Source organism: Balaenoptera borealis, assembly GCF_965194805.1.
Source record: "Balaenoptera borealis genome assembly, chromosome: 11".
Classification (NCBI taxonomy): Eukaryota; Metazoa; Chordata; class Mammalia; order Artiodactyla; family Balaenopteridae; genus Balaenoptera; species Balaenoptera borealis.
In genome coordinates, this window is record NC_138868.1 from 5,534,009 (window position 1) to 5,556,709 (window position 22,701).

A 22,701-nucleotide genomic window follows, 5' to 3' on the forward strand; every position below is an offset into this window, starting at 1 on the left:
ATTTCTGCGGTGTCCGTTGTAACTTCTCCTTTTCCATTTCTAATTTTATTGATTTGAGTCCTCTCCCTCTTCTTCTTGATGAGTCTGGCTAAAGGTTTATCAATTTTGTTTATCTTCTCAAAGAACCAGCTTTTAGTTTTATTGATCTTTGCTATTGTTTTCTTTGTTTCTATTTCATTTATTTCTGCTCTGATCTTTATGATTTCTTTCCTTCTACTAACTTTGGGTTTTCTTTGTTCTTCTTTCTCTAGTTCCTTTAGGTGTAAGGTTAGGTTGTTTATTTCAGATTTTTCTTGTTTCTTGAGGTAGGCTTGTATAGCTATAAACTTCCTTCTTAGAACTGCTTTTGCTGCATCCCATAGGTTTTGGATCGTCATGTTTTCATTGTCATTTGCCTCTAGGTATTTTTTGATTTCCTCTTTGATCTCTTCAGTGATCTCTTGGTTATTTAGTAACGTGTTGTTTAGCCTCCATGTGTTTGTGTTTTTTACGTTTTTTTCCCCTGTAATTGATTTCTAATCTCATGGTGTTGTGGTTGGAAAAGATGCTTGATATGATTTCAATTTTCTTAAATTTACCGAGGCTTGATTTGTGACCCAAGATGTGATCTATCCTGGAGAATGTTCCTTGTGCACTTGAGAAGAAAGTGTAATCTGCTGTTTTTGGATGGAATGTCTTATAAATAGCAATTAAATCTATCTGGTCTACTGTGTCATTTAAAGCTTGTGTTTCCTTATTAATTTTCTGCCTGGATGATCTGTCCATTGGTGTAAGTGAGGTGTTAAAGTCCCCCAGTATTATTGTGTTACTGTCGATTTCCTCTTTTATAGCTGTTAACAGTTGCCTTATGTATTGAGGTGCTCCTATGTTGGGTGCATATATATTTATAATTGTTATATCTTCTTCTTGGATTGATCCCTTGATCATTATGTAGTGTCCTTCCTTGTCTCTTGTAACGTTCTTTATTTTAAAGTCTATTTTATCTGATATGAGTATTGCTACTCCACCTTTCTTTTGATTTCCTTTTGCATGGAATATCTTTTTCCATCCCCTCACTTTCAGTCTGTATGTGTCCCTGGGTCTGAAGTGGGTCTCTTGTAGACAGCATATATATGGGTCTTGTTTTTGTATCCATTCAGTGAGACTGTGTCTTTTGGTTGGAGTATTTAATCCATTCACGTTTAAGGAAATTATCGATATGTATGTTCCTATTACCTTTTTCTTAACTGTTATGGGTTTGTTTTTGTAGGTCTTTTTCTTCTCTTGTGTTTCCCACTTAGAGAAATTCCTTTAGCATTTGTTGTAGAGCTGGTTTGGTGGTGCTGAATTCTCTTAGCTTTTGATTATCTGTAAAGTTTTTGATTTCTCCATCGACTCTGAATGAGATCCTTGTTGGGTAGAGTAATCTTGGTTGTAGGTTCTTCCCTTTCATCACTTTAATTATATCATGCCACTCCCTTCTGGCTTGTAGAGTTCCTGCTGAGAAATCAGCTGTTAACCTTATGGGAGTTCCCTTGTATGTTATTTGTCGTTTTTCCCTTGCTGCTTTCAATAATTTTTCTTTGTCTTTAATTTTTGTCAGTTTGATTACTATGTGACTCGGCGTGTTTCTCCTTGGGTTTATCCTGCCTGGGACTCTCTGCGCTTCCTGGACTTGGGTGGCTATTTCCTTTCCCATGTTAGGGAAGTTTTCGACTATAATCTCTTCAAATATTTTCTTGGGTCCTTTCTCTCTCTCTTCTCCTTCTGCGACCCCTATACTGTGAATGTTGTTGCATTTAATGTTGTCCCAGAGGTCTCTTAGGCTGTCTTCATTCTTTTCATTCTTTTTTCTTTATTCTGTTCCACAGCAGTGGATTCCACCATTCTGTCTTCCAGGTCACTTATCCATTCTTCTGCCTCAGTTATTCTGCTATTGATTCCTTCTAGTGTATTTTTCATTTCATTTCAGTTATTGTATTGTTCATCTCTGTTTGTTTGTTCTTTAATTCTTCTAGGTCTTTGGTAAACATTTCTTGCATCTTCTCAATCTTTGCCTCCATTCTTTTTCCGAGGTCCTGGATCATCTTCACTATCATTATTCTGAATTCTTTTTCTGGAAGGTTGCCTATCTCCACGTCATTTAGTTGTTTTCCTGGGGTTTTATCTTGTTCCTTCATCTGGTACAAAGTCCTCTGCCTTTTCATTTTGTTTATCTTTCTGTGAATGTGGTTTTCCTTCCACAGGCTGCAGAATTGTAGTTCTTCTTGCTTCTGCTGTCTGCCCTCTGGTGGATGAGGCTATCTAAGAGGTTTGTCAGTTCTGTCAGCTTTTATTTCATTTTTTGTAGCTCTGTTACTGGGTGCATATACATTTAGGATTATATCTTCCCTCTTCAATTGACCCTTTTTTGATTATGAAATGTCTCTCCTTTTCTCTGCTAATTCTCCTTGTCGTGACATTTCTTTGTCCAATATTAATAGAGCCATATCAGCTTTCTATGTGCATAGGATATCTTTTTTCATCCTTTTACATTGTGTCTGTATATTAAGATTATACCTCTTTTAGATATATACAGGTTGAACAACACAGGTTTGAACTGCAGGGTCCATTTATACACGGATTTTTTTTTCAGTAAATATGTACTACAGTACTAAACGATCATCGGTTGGTTGATTCCGTTGATGCAGAACTGAGGATAGGGAGGGCCAGCTGTAAAGTTATACTCACATTTTCCACTGCAGGGAGGGTTGGTGCCCCTTACCCCTGCATTGTTCAAGGGTCAACTATAGTTGGGTTTTGACTTTTTATTCTGACTAGCTCTGTTTTTTAATTGGAGCATTTCTATTTAATGGAATTATTAATACAGTTGGGTTTAAGTCTGTGTTAGTTTGCAAGGGCTGCCATAACAAAGTACCATGGATTGGGTGGCTTAAACAACAGAAATTTATTTACTCATAGTTCTGGAAGCAGGAAGTCTGAGATTACGGTGTTGGCAGAGTTGGTTCCTTCTGAGGGCTGTGAGGAAAGGATCTATTCCAGGCCTCAGTCTCTGGCTTGCAGACAACCATCTTCTCCCTGTGCCTTCACATCATTTTCTCTCTGTACATGTCTGTGTCCCAATTTCCTCTTCTTATAAGGACACCAGTCATATTGGATTAGGGTCTACCCTAATGACCACATTTTAACATAATACTTCTGTAAAGACTCTATCTCCTTGGAAAAGTAGGATATAATAACCAAGGACAGGGTTTATTAAAATAAAGCTGTAATTAGTATTAAAAAAAAATTGTTATAACAGCAGAGATTGGCACAACACTGTAAATCAACTATACTTCAATAAAAAGAAAATAAAATCAGAAAAAAGATTATATATCTATCTATATGTATATGTATCTGTATATCTGCATGAAATAAAGGAGTTTATCTTTAATGAAGCTTAAAAAAACCCAAAACAACAAAGACTCTATCTCCAAAAAAATAAAATAAAATAAATTTTTAAAGACAAAAAAAACAAGACTCTGTCTCCAAATAAGTCACATTTGGAGGTGCAGGATTTCAATATATGCTTTGGTGGGGGACACAATTCAACCCATAACAAAGTCTATCATCTTGCTATTTGTTTTCTATTTGCCCCATATGTTCTTTTTTTATTATTGTATTTTAAAAATTAATTAATTTATTTATTTTTGGCTGCGTTGGGTCTTCGTTGCTGCACGCAGGCTTTCTCTAGTTGTCGCGAGTGGGGGCTACTCTTTGTTGCGGTGCGCGGGCTTCTCATTGCAGTGGCTTCTCTCGTAGTGGAGCACGGGCTCTAGGCGCACAGGCTTCAGTAGGTGTGGCACACGGGCTCAGTAGTTGTGGCTCGCGGGCTCTAGAGCACAGGCTCAGTAGTGGTGGAGCACGGGCTTAGTTGCTCCGCGGCATGTGGGATCTTCCCGGACCAGGGATTGAATCCATGTCCCCTGCATTGGCAGGCGGATTCTTAACCACTGTGCCACCAGGGAAGGTCTGCCCTATATGTTCTTTTGTTCCTCAGTTCTTTTCCTGACTTCTTTTGAGGAATTGAATATTATTTTTATATTAATATCATGCATAATTAATATTATAAATGCAATAGTATTAATTATTAATATAGATATAATTGTCACACATTATAATTCAATATTAAATATAATTAATATTATACTTTATTTCATCTCTTTGCATTTTAGCTATACCTTTTTATTATTTTTAATGATTGCTCTAGAAATTATAAATATGTATCACTAATTTCTCACAGTGTAATTGAACTCCACATTTCACAAAAGAAGAAACTATAATATAATCTACTCTCCCATTTTTTGTACTATTATCATATATTTTATTCCTACATATGTCATAAACTGCATCTTACAATTGTATTACTTTTGCTGTAAACAGTCATTTGTCTTTTATGGAAATTAAGAGAAGAAAAAAGCCATTCTTTTATAATTACCCAGAATTATCAATTCTGTGCTCTTCATTCCTTCCTATAGATCCAAGTTTGCAAATTTCCTTTCAGCCTAAATAACTTCATTTAGCATTTCTCACAGTGCAAGTCTGCTGGCAGTAAATTCTCTTATCTTTCATTTTTCTGAAAAAGTCTTTATTCCTCTTTCATTTTGAAGGATATTTTCATTGGCTATAGAATTCTAGACTGAAACTCTCCCTTTGTCAGCAATTTAAAGGTGTGATTCCATTGTCTTCTATCCCCCTTTTCTTCCTATCATTGTACCCCTATATGTAAGTTGTCTTAGTGGTTCAGCATCAACACTAATGAGATAAAGCAATATTAAATGATTGAAAACGCAAGAGAGAGCATGTCCCTTATGTGGTATTCTTGCAAAAAGGTTTAACCTGAATCTAATTGTGAGGAAGCATTCAAAGAAATTCAAATTGAGATATTTTACCAGAAAACGAGCTTCGATTCTTCAAAAATATCAATGTCATGAAAAACAAAAAGGCAAGAAGACTAGTCTAGATTTTAGGGCTATGTGGAGAAATGTAATTATGGCCTAATTAGTCTAGATAATAATACTGCACTGGGAAATTTCTTGGTCGCCATGGAAAATAGTTTGCCAGTTCCTCATAAAGTTAAACACAGACTTAGCATATGACCCAGCAATTCCACTTCTAGGTATATACCTGAAAGAATTGAAAGCAGGGACTCAAACAGATACTTGCACACCCGTGCTCCTGGCAGCATTGTTCACAACAGCCAAAAGGTGGAAACAACCCAAGTGTCCATCAACAGATGAGTAGCTAAACAAAGTATGATATACACATACAATAGAATATTACTCAACCTTTAAAAGGAATGAAATTCTGACAATGCTACAACATGGATGAACCTTGAAGACATTATGCTAAGTGAAATAAGCCAGACACAAAAGGACAAATATTGCATGATTCCACTTACATTAACTACCTAGAACAGGAAACTTCATAGAGACAGAAAGTAGAACAGAGGTTACCAGGGGAGGATGGGATATTTACTGGGTACAGTTTCTTTTCAGGATGATGAAAAAGTTCTGGAAGTGGATAGTGGTGATGGTTGCATAACACTGTGAATGTACTTAATGCCACAATTGTATACATGGTTTTTTTTAACATCTTTATTGGAGTATAATTGCTTTACAATGTTGTGTTAGTTTCTGCTGTATAACAAAGTGAATCAGCTATATGCAACACAACTGTATACTTAAAATGGTTAAAATAGTAAATTTCACGTTATGTATATTTTACCACAAATTTTTAAAAAGGATATTGTGGTTACATGAGAAAATGTCCTCATTTTTAGGAGATATGGGCCAAAATATTTAGGGGTGAAGTGTCTTAATGCCTGCAACTTATTTTTAGTGGATCTAGGGAAAAAAGAGAGAGAAAAGAGAAAGAAACGTGGCAAAAGGTTAACAACTGGTGAATCTATATACATGTTCATTTTACTACTCTTTCAACTTTTCTGTAAGACTGAAGATGTTCAAAATACAAAGAAGGTGCTCAATAAATATTTTAAAATGAATAAATGAATGTGAGAGAGGACCCTCCCAGACAGAGAGAAAAGCAGGAGCAAAGGTTAAGAGGAAGAAAAAGTGCTTTCAAGAAACACTGAGTAATCTAGTTTGATTTGAGTCAAAGGTGCATGCTAGGACGTTCTGGAAGATAAAGCCAGAAAGGTAGGTAGGCTGTGTGCCAAACTGGGAAAGGCCCTGAGCTAAAGAACAGAGAGCCTGTACTGTTCCTGGCTAGCAACAGGGAGCACCACGGAAGGCAATAAACATGGCAGTAACATGTGAAGTGATGCAATTCTTCTGCAAGATTAATCTAGTCATGATGCCCTGGACAGACCAAAGGGCATCACAGCTAGGAGGCTATTACATTAGTCTAGGCATGGGAGCAGGTACTTGGGCTAGGTGGAGGAAGTGGGAATAAAAGGCAACTGTTTTGTGAAGGACCTTCAGAATTTGATAACTGAGTAAACGTCGGGTTATCACCCTGAGGTTTACACCTGGGTGTCGGAGAACACAGGAAATGGGAAAGTCAGCAGGAGAGGCTAGTTTGCAGCTCAAGGCTCAAAGACATGAACTATAAGAAAAAGGAGTAGGTTTGGTTTTATCCCTGCTTTCCTGTCAAATGGATCCTTCACAGGCCCTCAGGCTGTCAGACAGGGTCCAATCAGAACCAGAATTCTCCACTGGACCCGCCTCACCTGGCCCCACAACCCATCCCCGGGACCAGCAGGCCCTTAGAGCTGACTGGTACCCTGAGTCCTTCTCTGGTAGTGTCTCTTCAGCATCTCCCCTGGTTCCTTTCTACTTAGCCCGCACATAGTTCGGTCTTCTTGCCCTAACTTCCCCTCTTTTCAGAGTCCTTTTTCCTTAGTAAGAGGAGAGGAATCAAGTGTCTGCCCAAGAGCACCAGTCCTGCAGCATGCAGGCCAAGATCGGCACTCCTAAGCAGCTCAGGTGTGGGTGGGCCAGGGGTGGAGGGAGAGAGGGAAGAGATGACAGAGCTGGGCTGAGGGGGAGGCCAGCACAGGGTGGTGGGTGGGGCAGCAGGGACCGCCTGCAGCATATCTGGCTGCAGGGAGACCCAGGAGGCCTTGCTCCATCCAGCCCCACCTGCCATACAGGACACCCAGCAGTACTGGGGTTGGTGGAGGGGGTCTCTGCTTACCAGCTCAGTCATCCCACCGATCCTCAGATAATTCCATTTGTTGCCCCTAAACCACTTACTCTATCCCCATGGCACTCAGCCCTCCTCTCCCAGTTTCCCATTTCTGTGTAGAAAATAAAAGCTCGAGGTCGGCAGGAGTGTGGACATTCTGATGAGGCAGAGCTCAGCCTAGCACAGGAACATTTAGGACACGGAGACAATCAGACTGTGGACAGGGCTGGAGGAGGCAGCTAGCTGAGCCACCAGTGAGGGTGGAAGCTGTGGAGAAAGTCAGAGGCCTTGGAGTCAGTCCACCAAACCAAGAGGTGAGCTGCACAGCAGAGCGCGGCCTGCAGGGGCAGGTGGCTGCTGCCCTGGGCACAGCTGCCCAGCTCCACGCCTTCTCAGGCCGCATGAAGATCAATTATGTGGGGTGCATATAATCAGCTCCTTCTCCTCGCCCCAGCCTCCAGGGAGGGGCAGCCTCCTTCACCCAACCTGTCGCCTGCCACCACAGTTATGTCTGGCCTGGGTTAGGCTGGCACGTGGGGTCTTGCTCTAGCCCGGGCTTGCTCTGGGTGACCCTCCCTGCCACACCTGCCTCCCCAGCTCTACCTCCCAGGCTCACTGATCTGCCATCAGGGGTGCCGGGGGCTGGGGGCTGGTGTCACGACCCAGGCCAGGGAATCCCACTGGGCAGCCTTTGCCAACTTGCCTCCCTACCCACTGGGAAAACAGCTTTTGTATTCTTGGTCCTCAAGCCCAGATACAGAATCCCCTAAAGTGTGCCAGCTCTCCAGGGCGTCTGCCTGGGAACGAGCAAACCTGGCAGAGTAAGGGGAGAAGTACCAGCTCTGGTGTGATCTGTTGCCATGGAAACAAGTCAGTGACTAGCAAGGGCGTGAGAGTGAGAGGCTCTGGTCAAATATGTCCAGCGACAGAGAAGCTGGGCTGGAAAACTGAGGGAAATGGGCAGGGAAATCTGGCTGAAATGGGAAGGAAGGAAAGTCCTGGTTTAACTGCAGGTTAGCCTTACTGGGAGGCAGATGGCACACCTTTAGTGACAGCCAAGGCAGTGGAAAGATGACTGGTCTCAGTGCCACCACTGGCTCTCTGACCTAAACCGAAAAATTCATATCCCTCAGAAGGGAAAGTTAAAGTCGCAACATAAGACTTCCCAGCTGTTGTAAACTGCAATGGGTCATCGCGCCCCTGAGGTAGGCTGATGTAGGCCTCCACGGCAGGCCCTGAGCTGCACCAGGTCTGCAGTAATTACGGCTTCCCGGGGCACTTCGCTACACAGGAATCCTGACACACCCACAGGCACTTACCTGCAGCCAGTGGAGTAGAAGCAAACTGGAGAGGCAGGACGGAGAAGAAGCGCAGGATTCCGGGGTGGGAGCACAGGCTGCCAGGAAGAGGCTGTAACAGCTCACCTTGGGTCACATCTCCAGGAAAAGGAGCACTTGTGGCCCCCAGAAGTCCTGCACCAACCTACATCTAGGGACAAAACAGACAGTCAGTTGTGTCCCATCCCTTCCTTCGTTGTACTCTTAACCTCTCCCCAGCTTCCTTGTTCTGAGGATGACTGCACCCTCTGTGAGCAACAGAGGGTCCGAGGGGACGTCTAAACAGGACTTGGGAGGCTTTGCCCTGTCCTCAAGCCATTCTCCCTTCAATCTTCTCTGCTCTGCCTTCCTCAAGTCACAGCTCCGTCCCAGCTCCTAAGGAAGTTCTCCACCCCCCAGGTCATGGGACAACTGCTCTGAGTGGTCTGCTTCAGCGCTAGCTCCTGGCGCAAGTTCAGCCCTAGGCAGGCCTGTGGAAGGGCAGGGCCTCGAAGTCAGCCTGAAGATGGTGCTGCAAGCCAGCTTCATTCCTTTGCAGCAGCTGCAGGCCTCGGCAGTCTGTTGGTGTGGTGCACACGGTTTCCCACTCCCAGGTGGGTCACAGCTGGGAGAGAAATGTCTCGGGGGAAGAATGGGCCATTGAAAAAGAAAAGCCAAGAACAGACACAAATGCCACAACAGCCAAAGGAGTGTCCATCATTGGTCCTCAAGATTGCTTCATGATCCTGTGCTGTACTTTCCTCCCCTTGCAGCTGTTCAGCTCAGTTCCAGGGAAGGAGACTCACAAACCCTCCTACCCATTCACAAGACCCTGTTCACTCTGCTACCAATTGGCTGGTCCTGCACCAAATATGCCAAAGATATGGCCCTTGCCCCATGATCATCTGCCTCTTCACATTCTTCCCCTGGAAGAGTGGCTGTAAGAAGCATGTGAGCCTAATAAAAGGGCCTCAGGGTAATAGACCACATCTCACTTCCCCTCTGCAGGAAACTCACAGCTCCCGTTCATTCACTATTATTTACTGTGTGCCATCCATGTGCCAAGCTGGGAATAAAAACACTGACCAAAACCCAGTCCCTGTCTTCTAAGAGCTCAGTATCTACAGACATTTCTCCCCCATGTCTCAGGACTGTGGGGAGGGTGCCCAGAATATCTTTTCCCTAATTCTTAGCATATCCACATTCTCCACATCCTTCACAGCCCAGCACAAATGCTGTCTGCTCCTTAGCTCTCATCATATAGCCACTTCGCAGTGGTATCTCCTGTCTCTGAATGTTCACAGCACACTTACCTGCACCTCTCTCAAGACATGTCACTTTCTACTTATATGTGTTTTGTATGCATAGTTGATCTTCTCTACTAGACTCCATGTTTCTTGAGGGCAAATATCATCTTATACATCTTTGTATCCTTTGGAGTCCCCCCCAAAATACCACGTGCATAACAAGTGCTCAAATAATACTCATGGAATACGGCTTCCACATAAAGATGGCTGTTGGATGAGTGAAGTCTTGTTTGTGAAGCTACTGGGAGTTCTCAGATTTAAAAATAATACATTTTCATCACTAATTAAAAACTCCTTATTAGAATTTTCCCAATTAATACAAAGCTTGAACTCAATGTAGGTAACATAGGATTCTTATGTATCCCTTATAACTGTATATATATCCAGTCTTATGTAAATGGTATATTATGTAAATATTATAATTCAATAGTCAGCTGTTTCTGCACTATAACATGTAAGTGCTCACATCCTGTGTGTATCTTATGCAAGGAAAGTATCTTCTGCACTACGTGGTGTCCAGCTTTGCACTCTATCTAATGCTTTGTGGTAATGATATAACCCAGACTACAGCTGAACGGAAGAGATACCCTGGCCATGAGCACCCAGCCTTGGGTAAGCAGGCTCAGGTTTCCCCATCAGAATCAGCCTATAAAACCATCCTTCCTAGGAGGACAGATTTGCCCATCAACAGAGGAAGTGGGGACTTCCCTGGTGGTCCAGTGGGTGCGACTCCGCGCTCCCAATGCAGGGGGCTCCGGTTCTATCCCTGGTCGGGGAACTAGATCTTGCCTGCCTGTCGCAACTAAGAAGTTCGCATGCCACAACTAAAGACGCTGCATGCCACAACTAAGACACGGTGCAGCCTAAATTAATTAATTAATTAAATAGAGGACGTGACTCCAAAAGTTAAGAAAAGTTCTCACAGTGGCTAAGGGATGTTTTTGAAAATATCAGAACTGATGGCTGGGACTGGGATAGCGCTTATTACGGGAAGGCTAAAAACTTACTCCATTTAACCATCAAAAACCTGAGGTGGTTCTATCATTACCCCCAGCTTTGCAAATGAGGAAACTGAGGCTCAAGAGATGTAATCACTTTGCCCAAAGTCACATACCCAAGTGTCTCTGACTCTAGATCTTGAGCTGGGATTCTTGCTCAAACCATCCAGGTCCCTTTTTTTCTTTTTGCACTTGGTGTGCTATGAGGGGCAACGACCCCATATCCACTAGAAGAGACCTTAGGGATCATCTGCATCAACCTCCTTACTTTACGGACAGGAAACTTGGGCTCAGAGAGATAAAGGGACATGTCCCTTAGGTCACACAGAGCCAGGGGCTGCTCTGCAACGGAATCGCAAGGTGCACAAGAGTACCAGTCCAAACTCCATTTTACAGAGGGGGAAATGAAGCCCAGAGCGCTGAGTGCAGGTCCCGGGTCCATCACAGGCAGAGCCGTATCCAACCCTGGGCGCGCTCGTTATCCTGCCCGGCGCTACCAGCACCTTCACCTGGGGCGCCAACCATCAACTCACCGGCCCGCGCCTCGGGAGTACTTGTCGGCGGCGCGCAGGCCTTCGGCCGGGAGTGACAAAACGCTGACGTGGAACGAGCGGGGCCGGGCAGGCCAGAGCCGGACATGGCCTCGCTAACCCGGGCCTCCCCTGGCCCCTTCGCCTCAGAAGGCCGAGGCCCCAGGAGGGCGCGGACGCCCGGACGCCGAGCAGAATTCGGAAGCGCTGGCCCCGGAGGGAGGCAGGGTCGCCTGGCCTCCTCTCCTCAGGCTCCTACTTTGCCCCCTCAACAGTCTGTAGACCCGGTCCTGGCGCCGGGGCACCGGACGGGGAGCAACGGCTCGACCCTCAGCAGAGTCTAGCCACCTGGAGCGAGCAGAGCGAGGTTGCCCTGGAAACGGAAAAAAAAAAAAAAAGGCTCTTCGCGCCTGCGCGGACGCGCTAGGCACAATGGGAAATGTGGTTTCCGGGCTGTCACCTGGTGGCCAGAGGAACGGACGCAAGATGGCGCTCCAGCGTCGCGGTCCGTTCAGAGCCGCAGGGTTCCCCGGCCGCCCTGGGCCCTTTCTGGGCGCTGCCGGCGTAGGAGAGGCCGCGGAGGCCGGAAAGGTAGTTTCTCTTGAAGGGACGCCCTGGCTCGTGACTCGTCCCAGGCCGGGTCGAGCCGGCCCCGACGGAGGGAGAACGTTGTGGAGGTGGGAGCTGGTCCAGGAGGGACCAGCTGCCCGAGGGACCCGAGCTCCTCGTCGCGCAAGTGTTCCAGTCGGTCCGGGCGACCACTCCGGCCCCTAAGAGGCTCCTATATGGGGTGGGAGTTAAATTGGGACCCCGTGAGCAGGGCCTGTCCTGACCATCCCTCCGGCTTCCCTGCCCAGTGCGTTGACTGCCCTGGAACCACCTTCTCCATTCCCGAGTTAGGCCTCTGGACTGAGATCTAGAAACCTAATTCAGGCTCTGTCAGAGACCCAGTTACTTCTCTGAGCCTCAGTTTCCTTATTTCTAAAACGGTGGTAATTGTAATGGCTCCCCTTTCTCCTCTGAGAGTGTTGCAAGGCTCATATGAGATGACTGATGTGCAGGTTGGACAGTCCTTTAAGAACATAAACAGGCATTCCCATTCGTTGTAAATTAGTGCAACTTCTTACAAGGAAATTAGGCAGTGCCCTTCAGAATTAAAAACGAAGAATGAATTTGCTTCGGCAATTCTAGCAATATGTCCTATGGAATTAGTGGCCACGTGTGCACAAGGAAGTATATACAAGGGTACTTAAGCATTACTTGAAATGGAAAAAAAAAAAACACCCCAGAACAATATAAATGGCCATCAGTAGATGACCACTTAAATCATGATGGATTCCATAAAAGAGAATATGTGTGCTTATCTTAAAAATTAGGCAGAGCTTTCTGTACTGATGTACAGCTCTTCTGTGATATGAAAAAATTTTTCAAAATGCAGAATAGTATGTTAATATGCTTTAATTTATATTTTAAAAAGAATACACAAATGTATTTGATGACTTAAGCATGGAATGTCTTTGGAGGGCCTTAGAAGCTGGTAACAATGGTTGCCTGTGAAGGATTGGAGGACAAGATCGGAGGGAGACACTCTTTTCATTTTATATCTTTTTTTTTAAACTGTGTTTTTTGCCCCTTTAGCAATTTGTATGAGCTTTGTCTATACATACAGTTCTTTCTCTTTTCTTTTTTTTTTTTTGGCTATGCCACGCCTTGAGGGACCTCAGTTCCCCAACCAGGGATTGAACCCAGGGCCACAGCAGTGAAAGCCCGGAATCCTAACCACTAGGCCACCAGGGAACTCCCAGTGTACATATAGTTCTTAATCATTTGTCTGTATTTTTGATGCAGATAATTTCCCCTCCAATTTTTGTTTCTCCTCGTGCTGAATTCTTACTTCTCAGAATCTTCCATAGATTCTAGTGGGCCCCACAGCTCTGAGTTCATGATTGGATCCTGCCTTCCCAGCTGTACAGAATGCAGGAGGGCAGGGCCCGACCTTGGCTTCCCTCCTGACATTGTCACCCCCACTGTCCCCGAGCCCCGGCCCAGAACTGCTGAAAGGGCAGTGTGGGTGGGACTCATGGGTGGCTGTAGATGGCAGGCAGCCCCCTCCCTGCTCAGCAGGGTGGACCAGCCAAATGGATCAAGAATCACATCTAGCTTCTCTGTACCCCACCTTGTGACCCTGGGGCTGCTACCCACAGACAGGTACAAATGATTCCTCTTCTAGAGAGCACGTTGAGGCTGAATTCTGTCGGAGTACAAAGGACGCGTATTGTTAAAATATCAAAGCAGGAGGTGGGGTCTAAGGATTTCCTGGTTTAATCCTTTTGTCTTACAGAAAGAAACAGAGACTTAAGATGAAGTAACTTGTAAGTGATACAGCTGGGGCTAGAACCCAAGTCTCCTGCTCCTCCGTCCACTAGGGTTAGAGCAGTGCTGGGGGTCCCACCAGGGTCTGGGTGAGAGATTCATTCCTAAAACTGGGCATGAGATCTCAATCGACAAGAACATTTGCTGCCAGCTCCTATCTGAGGCCTGCTTTGAGGGAAGGAGCTGCACCCACCCACTCCCAACCCCCAACCAAACTAGAGTGTTATAGGGCAGAGCATATCATCTTGGCAAGAGGGGAGAGAAGTGACAAAGATGGACCCACTTACTCTTCTTGAACATTGTAATTGGGCAGAAGGAACCCCTAGGCAGAGGGGAGGGCCCACCGAGGGTCCTTCTTCCCTGGCAGTGATAGTCTGGCTTGGAAAGTCAGGCTCTCTTGCATTGTAACAAGAAGAAGATTCTTGGGACCCAAAGTGTGCTCAAGAACTAGCATCAAGTGCCCAAAAGGAGCCTTAGCTTCTGGGACGGGCTTGGTCCTGTCCACATAGGCATCGACAGCTTCCATTTCCTCATGGGTAACTCCCTTCCGCTGCCCCGGCAGAGCCCAGCACCTGCTGTCCAGTGTAGACTTGTTCCCCTGCCGACCTGCCTGAGGGGGGCGGGGCAGCTAGCATTTACCCAGGCCCTGCCCCGGGAGATGAGGGAGATAGCGCCGACCTCCCCTCTTCTCTTCCCCATTCTTCCTCCCACCGCACCCCAAACACACCACTCCCCAAACCGGCCTGTCGCAAGATACCTGGGAGGTATGAAGAGACTGGAAGGGGTAAGGAGAGGCCACACTCCTTGTGCAACCAGAGAAAGAGTGGACTGACAAGCTTTATCATAAAATTGAAAACAATATGAAAATGTTTTTTCTTTCTAAGTACAAAGCCAGACACTATGAAGACTATGAAAAACTGGCCAGAGGCCATGAAGCTCAGAAAGAAGACTCTCTCTTTGGTGTAGTGCCCTGTGCTCCAGTGCAGTGCTGGTGGAGGGTGCTGGGGGCAGCAGCAGAAGATTCAGGCTGCTTATGGGGGGTGTGAGGGAGGCTGACCGGCCAGCCCCGTCAGAGGGGTCTGGCTCCCCACTCCTCAGAACCTCCCAGGTTTGGGGACTGAGGTTACTCTCGGCCTTTGGGGGCCACTGGTTCTCTGCAGAGCCCCAGGAGTGAAATGGGGTCGGGGGGATGAGGCAGACAGGAGCAGGGGAGGGAGGGAGCATGAGCCTTTCTGCACTGAGAAACTCTGTTTTTTATTCCATGGCTGCAAGTGTGTGTTTCAGGCAGCAGTTGAGAATGAAGCTAGGGTACTGTTGCCCCCAAAGGCACCTTCAGTCTCTCTACCACATCCCCAAATGTGGAGGAAATCTTGAGCCCTTGGACAGGTGGACATGGGTCTGAGACTTAAGGCTGTAGGTGCTGAGGCTGTAGTGACGGGAGTCTGGGGCCTCCTGGGGAGGAGCTAAGAGGAACGTGGACAGGCCGACAGGAGTGAGGGGTGCTCATCCCAGGAGCTGTGTTCCGGCACCTCTGTTTGTGTCTAGGGGGGCGTGGGAATGTGTGTGGGCTCACACCTCGCCCTCCTCGCCACTGTCATCCACGCTGGCCTGCCTCACCACCTGCTGGTGCCTGGGTGTGGACGGACAGCCAGCCTTCCGCTGCTCCTGGAAGGCCTGGGTCCGGCTGGCCACCAGGGCGGCGTTGTTGAGGGCAACCACAGACTGGCGGGACTTCAGGGCAGGCCAAGGCCCCTTGCGGGCCTGCTGGCCTCCCTTGGCGCTTGAGAGCTGAGGGAAGGGCTGTGGAGGGTCTTCATCTGAAAACTCCTTTGGAGAGAAAACCTGGAAGGATGAGAGTATAAAGAAGAGTCACGGGGAAGTCGTTCCAGGGCAGGGGCATGGAGCACAGAGCCTAGAAAAGGGTAGATGCAGAGCATCTGTTGAGTGAATACAGAAAAACTGAGCTACTCACAGGTCAGATTTCCCTCGAAGGGAAGGCAGCACCCCAGCCCTACTGCCACTGCTCCTCAGCCCTCACCTGTTTGGCCCCCAGAAGCCCTCCTTAGCTCCCCTGCGCCCGCCGCGTCCTTGGGGTCCTCTCCTCCTCCTCTTGCCCCCCACTGCTTTGTACAGTCAGTCCCATGAGCCACAAGGGAAACATCTTCCGGGCGCTGGGCCCTGGGCTGGGTGCCGAGTGAGGACACCCTGCCTTTAGGAACACACACGCCCACCCATCAACCATCTGTTCCTCCCCCCAGCCTTCCACACCCAGTGCCACCTCCTCCAGGAAGCCTTTCCCAATTGTTCCCGTCCTCTGTGAGGTGAGCTCTCCTTCCTCCAAGGGTCAGCTACCTTGGCCTCAAGTCACATGGGGGGGCCTGACTTCCTAAGGCAAGGGCCAGGTCTTACACTTGTGCCCTGCAGCGCTTAGCACAGAGAGGCTGCTTAGCTACCCAGCCAGCACTTTGGCTGTGTGAGTGCTATGACCCCTCTGCACGCCATCCTTCGATGGGTTGCCCTTCCGATTTGGGAGGGGGTGCTGAGATCATCTTATCCACACCCATCTGGGGTCAACAGCTGGTTGTGCAGCTCCTGGCCTGGGGAGGACGCTCCTTCCAAGGCTGGGCAGCCCTGCCGCTCAGGAAGCAAGTCCTTTTGTCAGGCTGAGAGCTGCCTGCAGCCGCCAGCCTAGGGCTGGTTTGGCCGTGGAGCCCACCAGATGGCCCTGTCCCGTGACTGCTCTCCAGCTCCCGTGGAAGGCAGAGCTCGCCTGTCCTCATCGGGTCTCCTCGGCTACTCTGAGGGGATGAAAAGGAGCTGCCCAGGGCGTGGTCCCCCTGCTCAGGTGCCCCCCGCTCAGGGCCAAGCCGAGCCCCAGCCCTGGACTTTCTCCATCCTCCGGCCATCTGCCCCCTCCTCCTTTTGGCCCCCACTCTGCCTCAACCTGGGCTCCTTCCTTAGTCCCAGCCTCACCTCTGGCAGGTCACCGTCCCCTGAGGTGCTTTCCAGCTCTGAGGATGGCTCCAGGAGGCTGATGGATCTCATAACCCCGCGGAGGTTGATACGGGGCCGTGACCCAGGCTCTTCTTCTGGGGCTGCCTGGCTCTCCTCCAACCCCACCACATTCAGCTCCCCACTGCCCCCGGGTTCTGGCTGAAGAGGTGGGAACGGTGTAGAGACCTCGGGGGCCAGGGGCTCCTCTGGGGAGGCCCCACCCACTTTCTGCTCCCAGACATGGCTCTGCCGGCTGCGAGGGGGTGGCCCTGAGTCAGCTTCCAGTGACCCAGACGCAACCTCCAGCACCCACACCCACCCACCCCCTTCCCCTTGCCCCCCACTCCGTACCTAGCAGTCAGGATGCCCTGGTAGGTCTGCAGCTGGCGCAGGAAGCCGGGGTTGGGGCGGGCGATGGGCCGCAGCTCCTGCACGTGGCGCAGAGCTTGCTCCAGGCTCCAGCCGTACTGCTTCATGGCGTAGGCAATCACCGTGGCGGCCGAGCGGCTGACGCCCATCTTGCAGTGGACCAGCACCCGGGTGCCCTGCGCTCTGTGGAGGCCGAACCGGGTCAGCTTCCCCCTCCCCCGCCCCCTTGCTGTGCCGTCAGTGTCGGGGAAAGGCAGGTAGGTGGTGGGCTCACCGCCCAGAGCAGAAGGGAAAGGAGATAAGGACCCTGAGGGCCAGAAAAGCCGAGGGCAGAGCAGGCAGGAGGAGGGCACGGGCCCCGGACAGCAGGAAGCGGGGACGGGGCGGGCGGAGGGGTGGGACGGCCCGACCTTGCAGCCTCCACGAAGCAGTGCGTCTCCTTCCAGTGGGACAGCAGCTGGGCCGACTCCTCATCCCAGAGGCGCACGTTGTGGTAGGTGAAGCGCTCGGGGTAGAAGTTGTCAATCTCGCGGGCCATGTTCAAGATGTGGCTCACCCTGCAGCACGGGGCACAAGGCCAGGCTGACGTGGCCACGGGCACCAGGCCCATTGGCCAGCGGAGCCGGCGGACCCTGGGTGTTAGTTTTCTTGGTTCTGAGGGTCCGGTGGGGGCGGCACAGTTGCAGTGGGAGGAGGAGATGACGGTGACCTTGAGCAAATCGGTTCACCCCACTGGGCTTGAGTACTGTCCCCCCGCCCCGTCCCCACCCCGCTTCCAGGTAGCTGCTGGGTGGCCTGCAACACACGCCCTTCTGTTACTGTCAGAAGTCAGCTGGAGAAGGGCTTCTGAGTTCAACCGAGATGGGATGGGTCTGCAGCAGCTGGATGCCAAGGGTCTCAGCAGGTTTCCCGAAAGCCCGTGGTGGACAAGTGACAGGAACTGATGGGAGCGGGCAGCCAGGTCTCCCGTGGGAGAGGGGCCCTCCCTCCTCCCAGACACGTGCTCAGGCCAAGAGGGGCTTTTCTGCTTTCCAGCTGGGGGAGGTGAAGAGGGGGCCAGGGAGCTGCCAGCAGACCAGCAGGGTAGCTTGTTCCCCTGTCTCCGCCTGAGCCCATGCGAGGGGAACGGCCCCAGGAGCGGAGCTGGAAGCAGAGCTAGCTGCTGCTGAGAGGGTTCTGGGGGTTTCTGGCCAGGTCTCCCCACGGGGGAAGACAGAGGGCGGGCAGTCCTGGGAGGGCTCGAAACCCTACCTGTTTCTCTGCAGCTCCTCCAGGTTCGCTGCGTTCCACTCTGAGCCCTGTGAACACGGAGAGAGCGTCATTGGCCCTCTCCCCCAGCTGCAGCAGGCCCCATCTCCCAGCCCTCAGCCTGCAGCTCACCAGGTAGAGGTGGGGGAAGATGCGGGACGCCCGGTCTTGCTGGGCCATGAGGAGCAGCATCTGGTTGTCGATGAAATCGCGGTACTGTTGGAGAGGGCATCCCAGGCGCAGCTCCAGGGCCTGGCGGATCTGCAGGCAGGAGGCTAAGGAGAGGCTGGGGGCGCCTTGCGAGGTTCCTGATGCCCCAGCCTTCCCTCTGGGGCCTCTGAGGACAATACTCTGTCCCATCAAGGCAGAGAAGCTGAGGCCAGGCATGTGGGAACAGCTCAGACAGGAGGAAAGCTAAAGTGGGAAGGCTCCAAGGAGAGGACCACTCTGGGGCCCAGCCGGAGGCCCCCGCAACCAGGGCCCAGCTCTCCCCCTGGTCCCCGGCACCCTGCCCACCTCTTTGGAAGTGATGCTCTCCAGGTCACTGGAGTCCAACACCTCCCACAGCTCAGCCCGGATCGCCTCCTCCATCTGCTCCTGTCCCGAGGTCCTGGGAACCGAGCCCGTCAGTCCAGGGGCCCCTTCCCTGCTCTGCCATGGCACAACCCCCCCCTCCTCCCCTCCCTGTACTGACCGGCCGGGGTCGATGCTGGGAGGCCGCAGAGACTCCAGGTCAGCCATGGCCATCCACTCGTTGAGGCAGCTCTGATCAGAGCTCAGTCTGTCCTGGTAGTGGCTGGCCCAGGCGAGGGCACTGCCCCCTGGCACAAGACCACTGCCTAGAGCCGCCTCACATGCCTGGTGCAACACCTGGAGCGTGGCCCTGGGACAGAGGAGAGGCTGGGTCACGCTGTCCTCCCTGCTGCCCCTACCCAGACCCTGAGCCATCTTCAAGACCCAGCCCCTTACCACATGGTCTGGATGCATACTGGCTTGAAGATTCGACTCTGCCCACCAGATGTCACACTGAAGCCCCTGTGGGAGACCAGGTGGGGGTGGAACCCAGCTCCTGGCTCTGGGACAGGGCCCCCTGAGAGGCCTACCCACTAGCCACCTCATAAGGCTGGTCCTCAAAATATATACACATCATCTAAACTTCAAAATAAGCCCTGTTTGCCAGATATAGGGCAGCTGAGGCCCAGAGCAGTTAGGTGACTTGCCCAGGATCACACAGTGAATCTCAAGTGGCGCTGAGAGTAGGCCCAGCCTAGAGTTCTGCAGTTGCTCCCCGGTACCCACCACACCCCTGCACCCCTCCCCCCCCCATACATCACACTTAGTTATTCCACCCTCTGGCCCCTCTCCTTTCCCTTCCCTCCAGTTGCCACCTCTTACCCATCTCCATCTAGGTACACCTGGGTGTCACTCCAGAGAGGCAAGACCAGGCCTAGGGTGCAGCTGGGGGAGCTGGCAGGGACAGAGGGAAAGCTGTTGTCGCCCAGCATCTCACTTCCTTGCCCTCCTCCCTTCCTCTCCCTGCTCCCACCTGCTATCAGGGAAATCCACACCCAGAAGGACTGTCTCATCCTGGCTCAGACGTTCTCTTGTGGAAACTACCAGCAGGTAGCGGAGCCTGGCGGGCCGGGCCGCCTCCAGCTGAGCTGCCTGGGGAAGATGGGAAAGGAAAAGCGCGGGGTCACAGTGGCCCAGAGGACCCTGCTCCCCCGCCCCGCACCTGACACACATCCGGGTCTAGAACAGACCTGCCACCTGCTCCCTCCGCATCCATCCCTCTCTTCCCAGATACCAGATCAGTGGTTACAATCTAGTGGTTCCCAACTTTGGGACCTCATGGTCCAATAAAATGTTTAAAAAGATTTTTCTCAGAGAGGGTGTGTGTGAAAAAAAGGGGAGAATGGGCATGACAGATTGCCCTTTTTTTTTTCTGTCTAGGAAGGAGGTTTAAGAAACACCTTTCCACTTGCCATTACCATAATTTGATTCAAGGAATGTTTTTCACCAAAGAAGTATTAAGGACACAGTTTCACAATAAAGGATGGTGCGTCTGTGGAATTAATTCTGCCTTACAAAAAACTGACTGCATCTTGATTTTCCCATTTTGCTGCAGACAGTGAGATTGTTCCACAGGCATCTGGGAACTGGTCCTCACTTTCCCGCTTGTGTCCCATTCCTGCACGGGGCTCTCCAGCACACCAGCCCACGGTGGGTGCTCAGCAGGCCCCCCTGAGCACCAGTTCATTTGTGGGCAACTCACATAGTCAGGAAGGTCTTGTGCTGGTTGAACAGAAACCCGGCTCTGGGTAATTCCCAGCTCTTGGACCTAATCTGACCCTACAGGCTCACATCGGACAAACCTCCCCATCCTTTCCAAGCTCTCCAGAGACCCGAAGACATGACCGGATCGCCCTGTTAAGACAACTCTAGCCGAAACAGCAGAGTCATCGGGGTTTGGGTAACCGCTATGCTCCCCAGGGGGCCCCCTGCTCTCACACCACTGCTCCCCAAACACACACACACTGGCCCCATTCCACCCTCTCCTCCCACCTGGGGAGTGGCTCTCTGCCCTTTCAGAGGGCCAGAGGGCTCTGGACGGGGCCCTCACCAGGCGGATGTCGTCTTGTGGCCGTAGCAGCCCCACCATGAGGCACAGGTGCTGACTCTGTTCCTGCTTCCTGGGACTGTGGGGCCCATGCCCGTCGTCTGTCTGGTCCCCGTGGGGCTGCTCCTCCCCAGGGGGTTCCTCCACTGGCTCAGAGCTGGCCTTGGCTGCATCTCCATCATCGCCTCCATCCTGCAGTCCCAGGACAGCCCCGCGGAGTACTGCAAAGCTCTGCCTGGCAGGGGAGCAGGGAAACCATTATGGCCCATCGTAACCCTTAGGACAGGGGTGTGTCAGAATCACCTGGAGGGTTTGTTAAAACAGGTGTTGGGCCCCATCCCCAGAGACTCAGTGGGCCTGGAGTGGAGGCCTAAGAATGTGCATTTCTAACCAGTACCCGGGTAATGCTGCCCCAACACTTTGGGAAGCACTGCCTTGGAGGCTCTCAAGCCTCCAGCCCACCTATTCTTGTCTGAGGAGGGGTGGAGGTTGCTTCCTTTTCCTTCCCACCTGCCTAACTCAGTAGATACTGTGAACCTGGTGGGGACTCAGGAGTCCTCAGGCCCTGCCGTCCCATGCTGCCCACTGGCTCGTGACCACTGGCCAGAGCCAGGTCCAGGACAGTGGGTGAAGGAGCTCCAACTGACCAGGGGGAAGATGAAAGCAAAGGTAGCCAGCTGTGCCCACCAGCTGTGCCTACTGGCAACACTGCCCCACATAGTACGTAGTGGGCTTTGGCTGCAAGTCCTCCAGGATGGCGGTGGCCAAGGCTGGCGGCTGGACGGAGGTGCGTGTGTTGGGAAGAGGTGCTCACCTTCGCTGGAGCCGGCTTCTGCGCTGGGACACCTGGTCCTGCTGAGAAAGCAGCCCCCAGGGCAGAGTGAAGTGGCAGGGAAGGATTCTCCTCTCCCCTGTCTCAGGGCTGCTGTGGTGGACGGTGGAGGGATCGCACCCCCTCCGCGCACACCGCCCACCCCCGCAGTGGGCAATGGAACCAGAAAGGGGGTCAGATCCCCTTCGCGCTCCAGTTCTCTCTCCACATGGAGGCACTGGGGGAGCCCGGGCCCGGGTTCAGGTCCAGAGGCCGGAGGTAAGGGGGCGGGGGGGGGGCGGGGGGGGGGGACGGCCGGCCGCGGCTGGAGACGCCTGAGGCTTTGGCCCCCGTCTGGGCCCAGAGCGGGGTAGGGCCTCCGCAGGCGGTCACGGCTCCGGATCTCGCCTTGGTCCGAGTTCCTGATTGCCTCAAGATTCCCCCCAACCCCTCCCCACCCCAGCCTGAGACTTGAAGTCCCCCTCCGCACACCCCCAGGCTTCAGGGGAGGCTGCCCGTAGACAGCAAGCACTCCCCCAGGCCCAAGTGGCAGCCAGCTGCGTGGGCAGGACCACAGCAAAGCCAGACTCACCGTGGGCCCCACAGGCGTGGAGTCGCCGCCGGCCGGGGGCGAGCGGCTTACTGTGACCAGGGCCATGGAACCAGGCCGGGGGCACCTTGGCCGGCAGGGCCACTGCACCCTCCCGCAGCCCCACGGACAGTCCCTGCCCCGCAGGACCAGGAAGGAAAGTCCGGAGCCACCAGGGCCTGGCACCTCCTCGAGGGCGGACCTTAAAGGGCCAGACACCCGTCCAGCCCGGCCTCAGGAGCCCGCAAGCGGTGGCCACCGCCCCTCCCTTCGCGTCTCCACAGGTTCGGTCCTCCTCGTCCCCGCCCCCCGAAACACGTTGGGGGCGGGGCGCAGGTGCGGATCCCGGCAACGGCGGCGGCAGCGGGAAGGGGCGGGA

At 51.3% G+C, this 22,701-nt stretch overlaps 1 protein-coding gene across 6 annotated transcripts in view; it reads right to left on the minus strand.

The window, feature by feature from the left end:
* SSH3 (slingshot protein phosphatase 3) overlaps positions 1-22,551 on the minus strand; it is a 58,267-nt gene extending 35,716 nt beyond the window's left edge. Inside the window, exons 1-16 of one of the 6 annotated variants that reach the window (XR_014231677.1) lie at positions 22,326-22,549; positions 21,737-21,777; positions 20,926-21,157; positions 19,849-19,967; positions 19,698-19,769; positions 19,272-19,337; positions 18,997-19,185; positions 18,819-18,912; positions 18,435-18,653; positions 18,306-18,352; positions 17,465-17,611; positions 17,037-17,237; positions 16,665-16,938; positions 11,779-15,533; positions 11,322-11,691; positions 8,487-8,655 (exon numbers count right to left, since the gene is read on the minus strand). Coding sequence is in view for 5 of the 6 variants with exons in the window: in XM_082342885.1 (XP_082199011.1) it covers positions 15,261-15,533; positions 16,665-16,938; positions 17,037-17,237; positions 17,465-17,611; positions 18,306-18,352; positions 18,435-18,653; positions 18,819-18,912; positions 18,997-19,185; positions 19,272-19,337; positions 19,698-19,769; positions 19,849-19,967; positions 20,926-21,157; positions 21,737-21,777; positions 22,326-22,391 (2,040 nt within the window). In the remaining variant the exon portion in view is untranslated. Of the gene's footprint in view, positions 1-8,486; positions 8,656-11,321; positions 11,692-11,778; positions 15,534-16,664; positions 16,939-17,036; positions 17,238-17,464; positions 17,612-18,305; positions 18,353-18,434; positions 18,654-18,818; positions 18,913-18,996; positions 19,186-19,271; positions 19,338-19,697; positions 19,770-19,848; positions 19,968-20,925; positions 21,158-21,736; positions 21,778-22,325 lie in introns of those variants that run through there. The other 5 variants (XM_082342881.1, XM_082342884.1, XM_082342883.1 and 2 more) reach the window with 5 other exon arrangements.
* Positions 22,552-22,701: the final 150 nt, after the last annotated feature.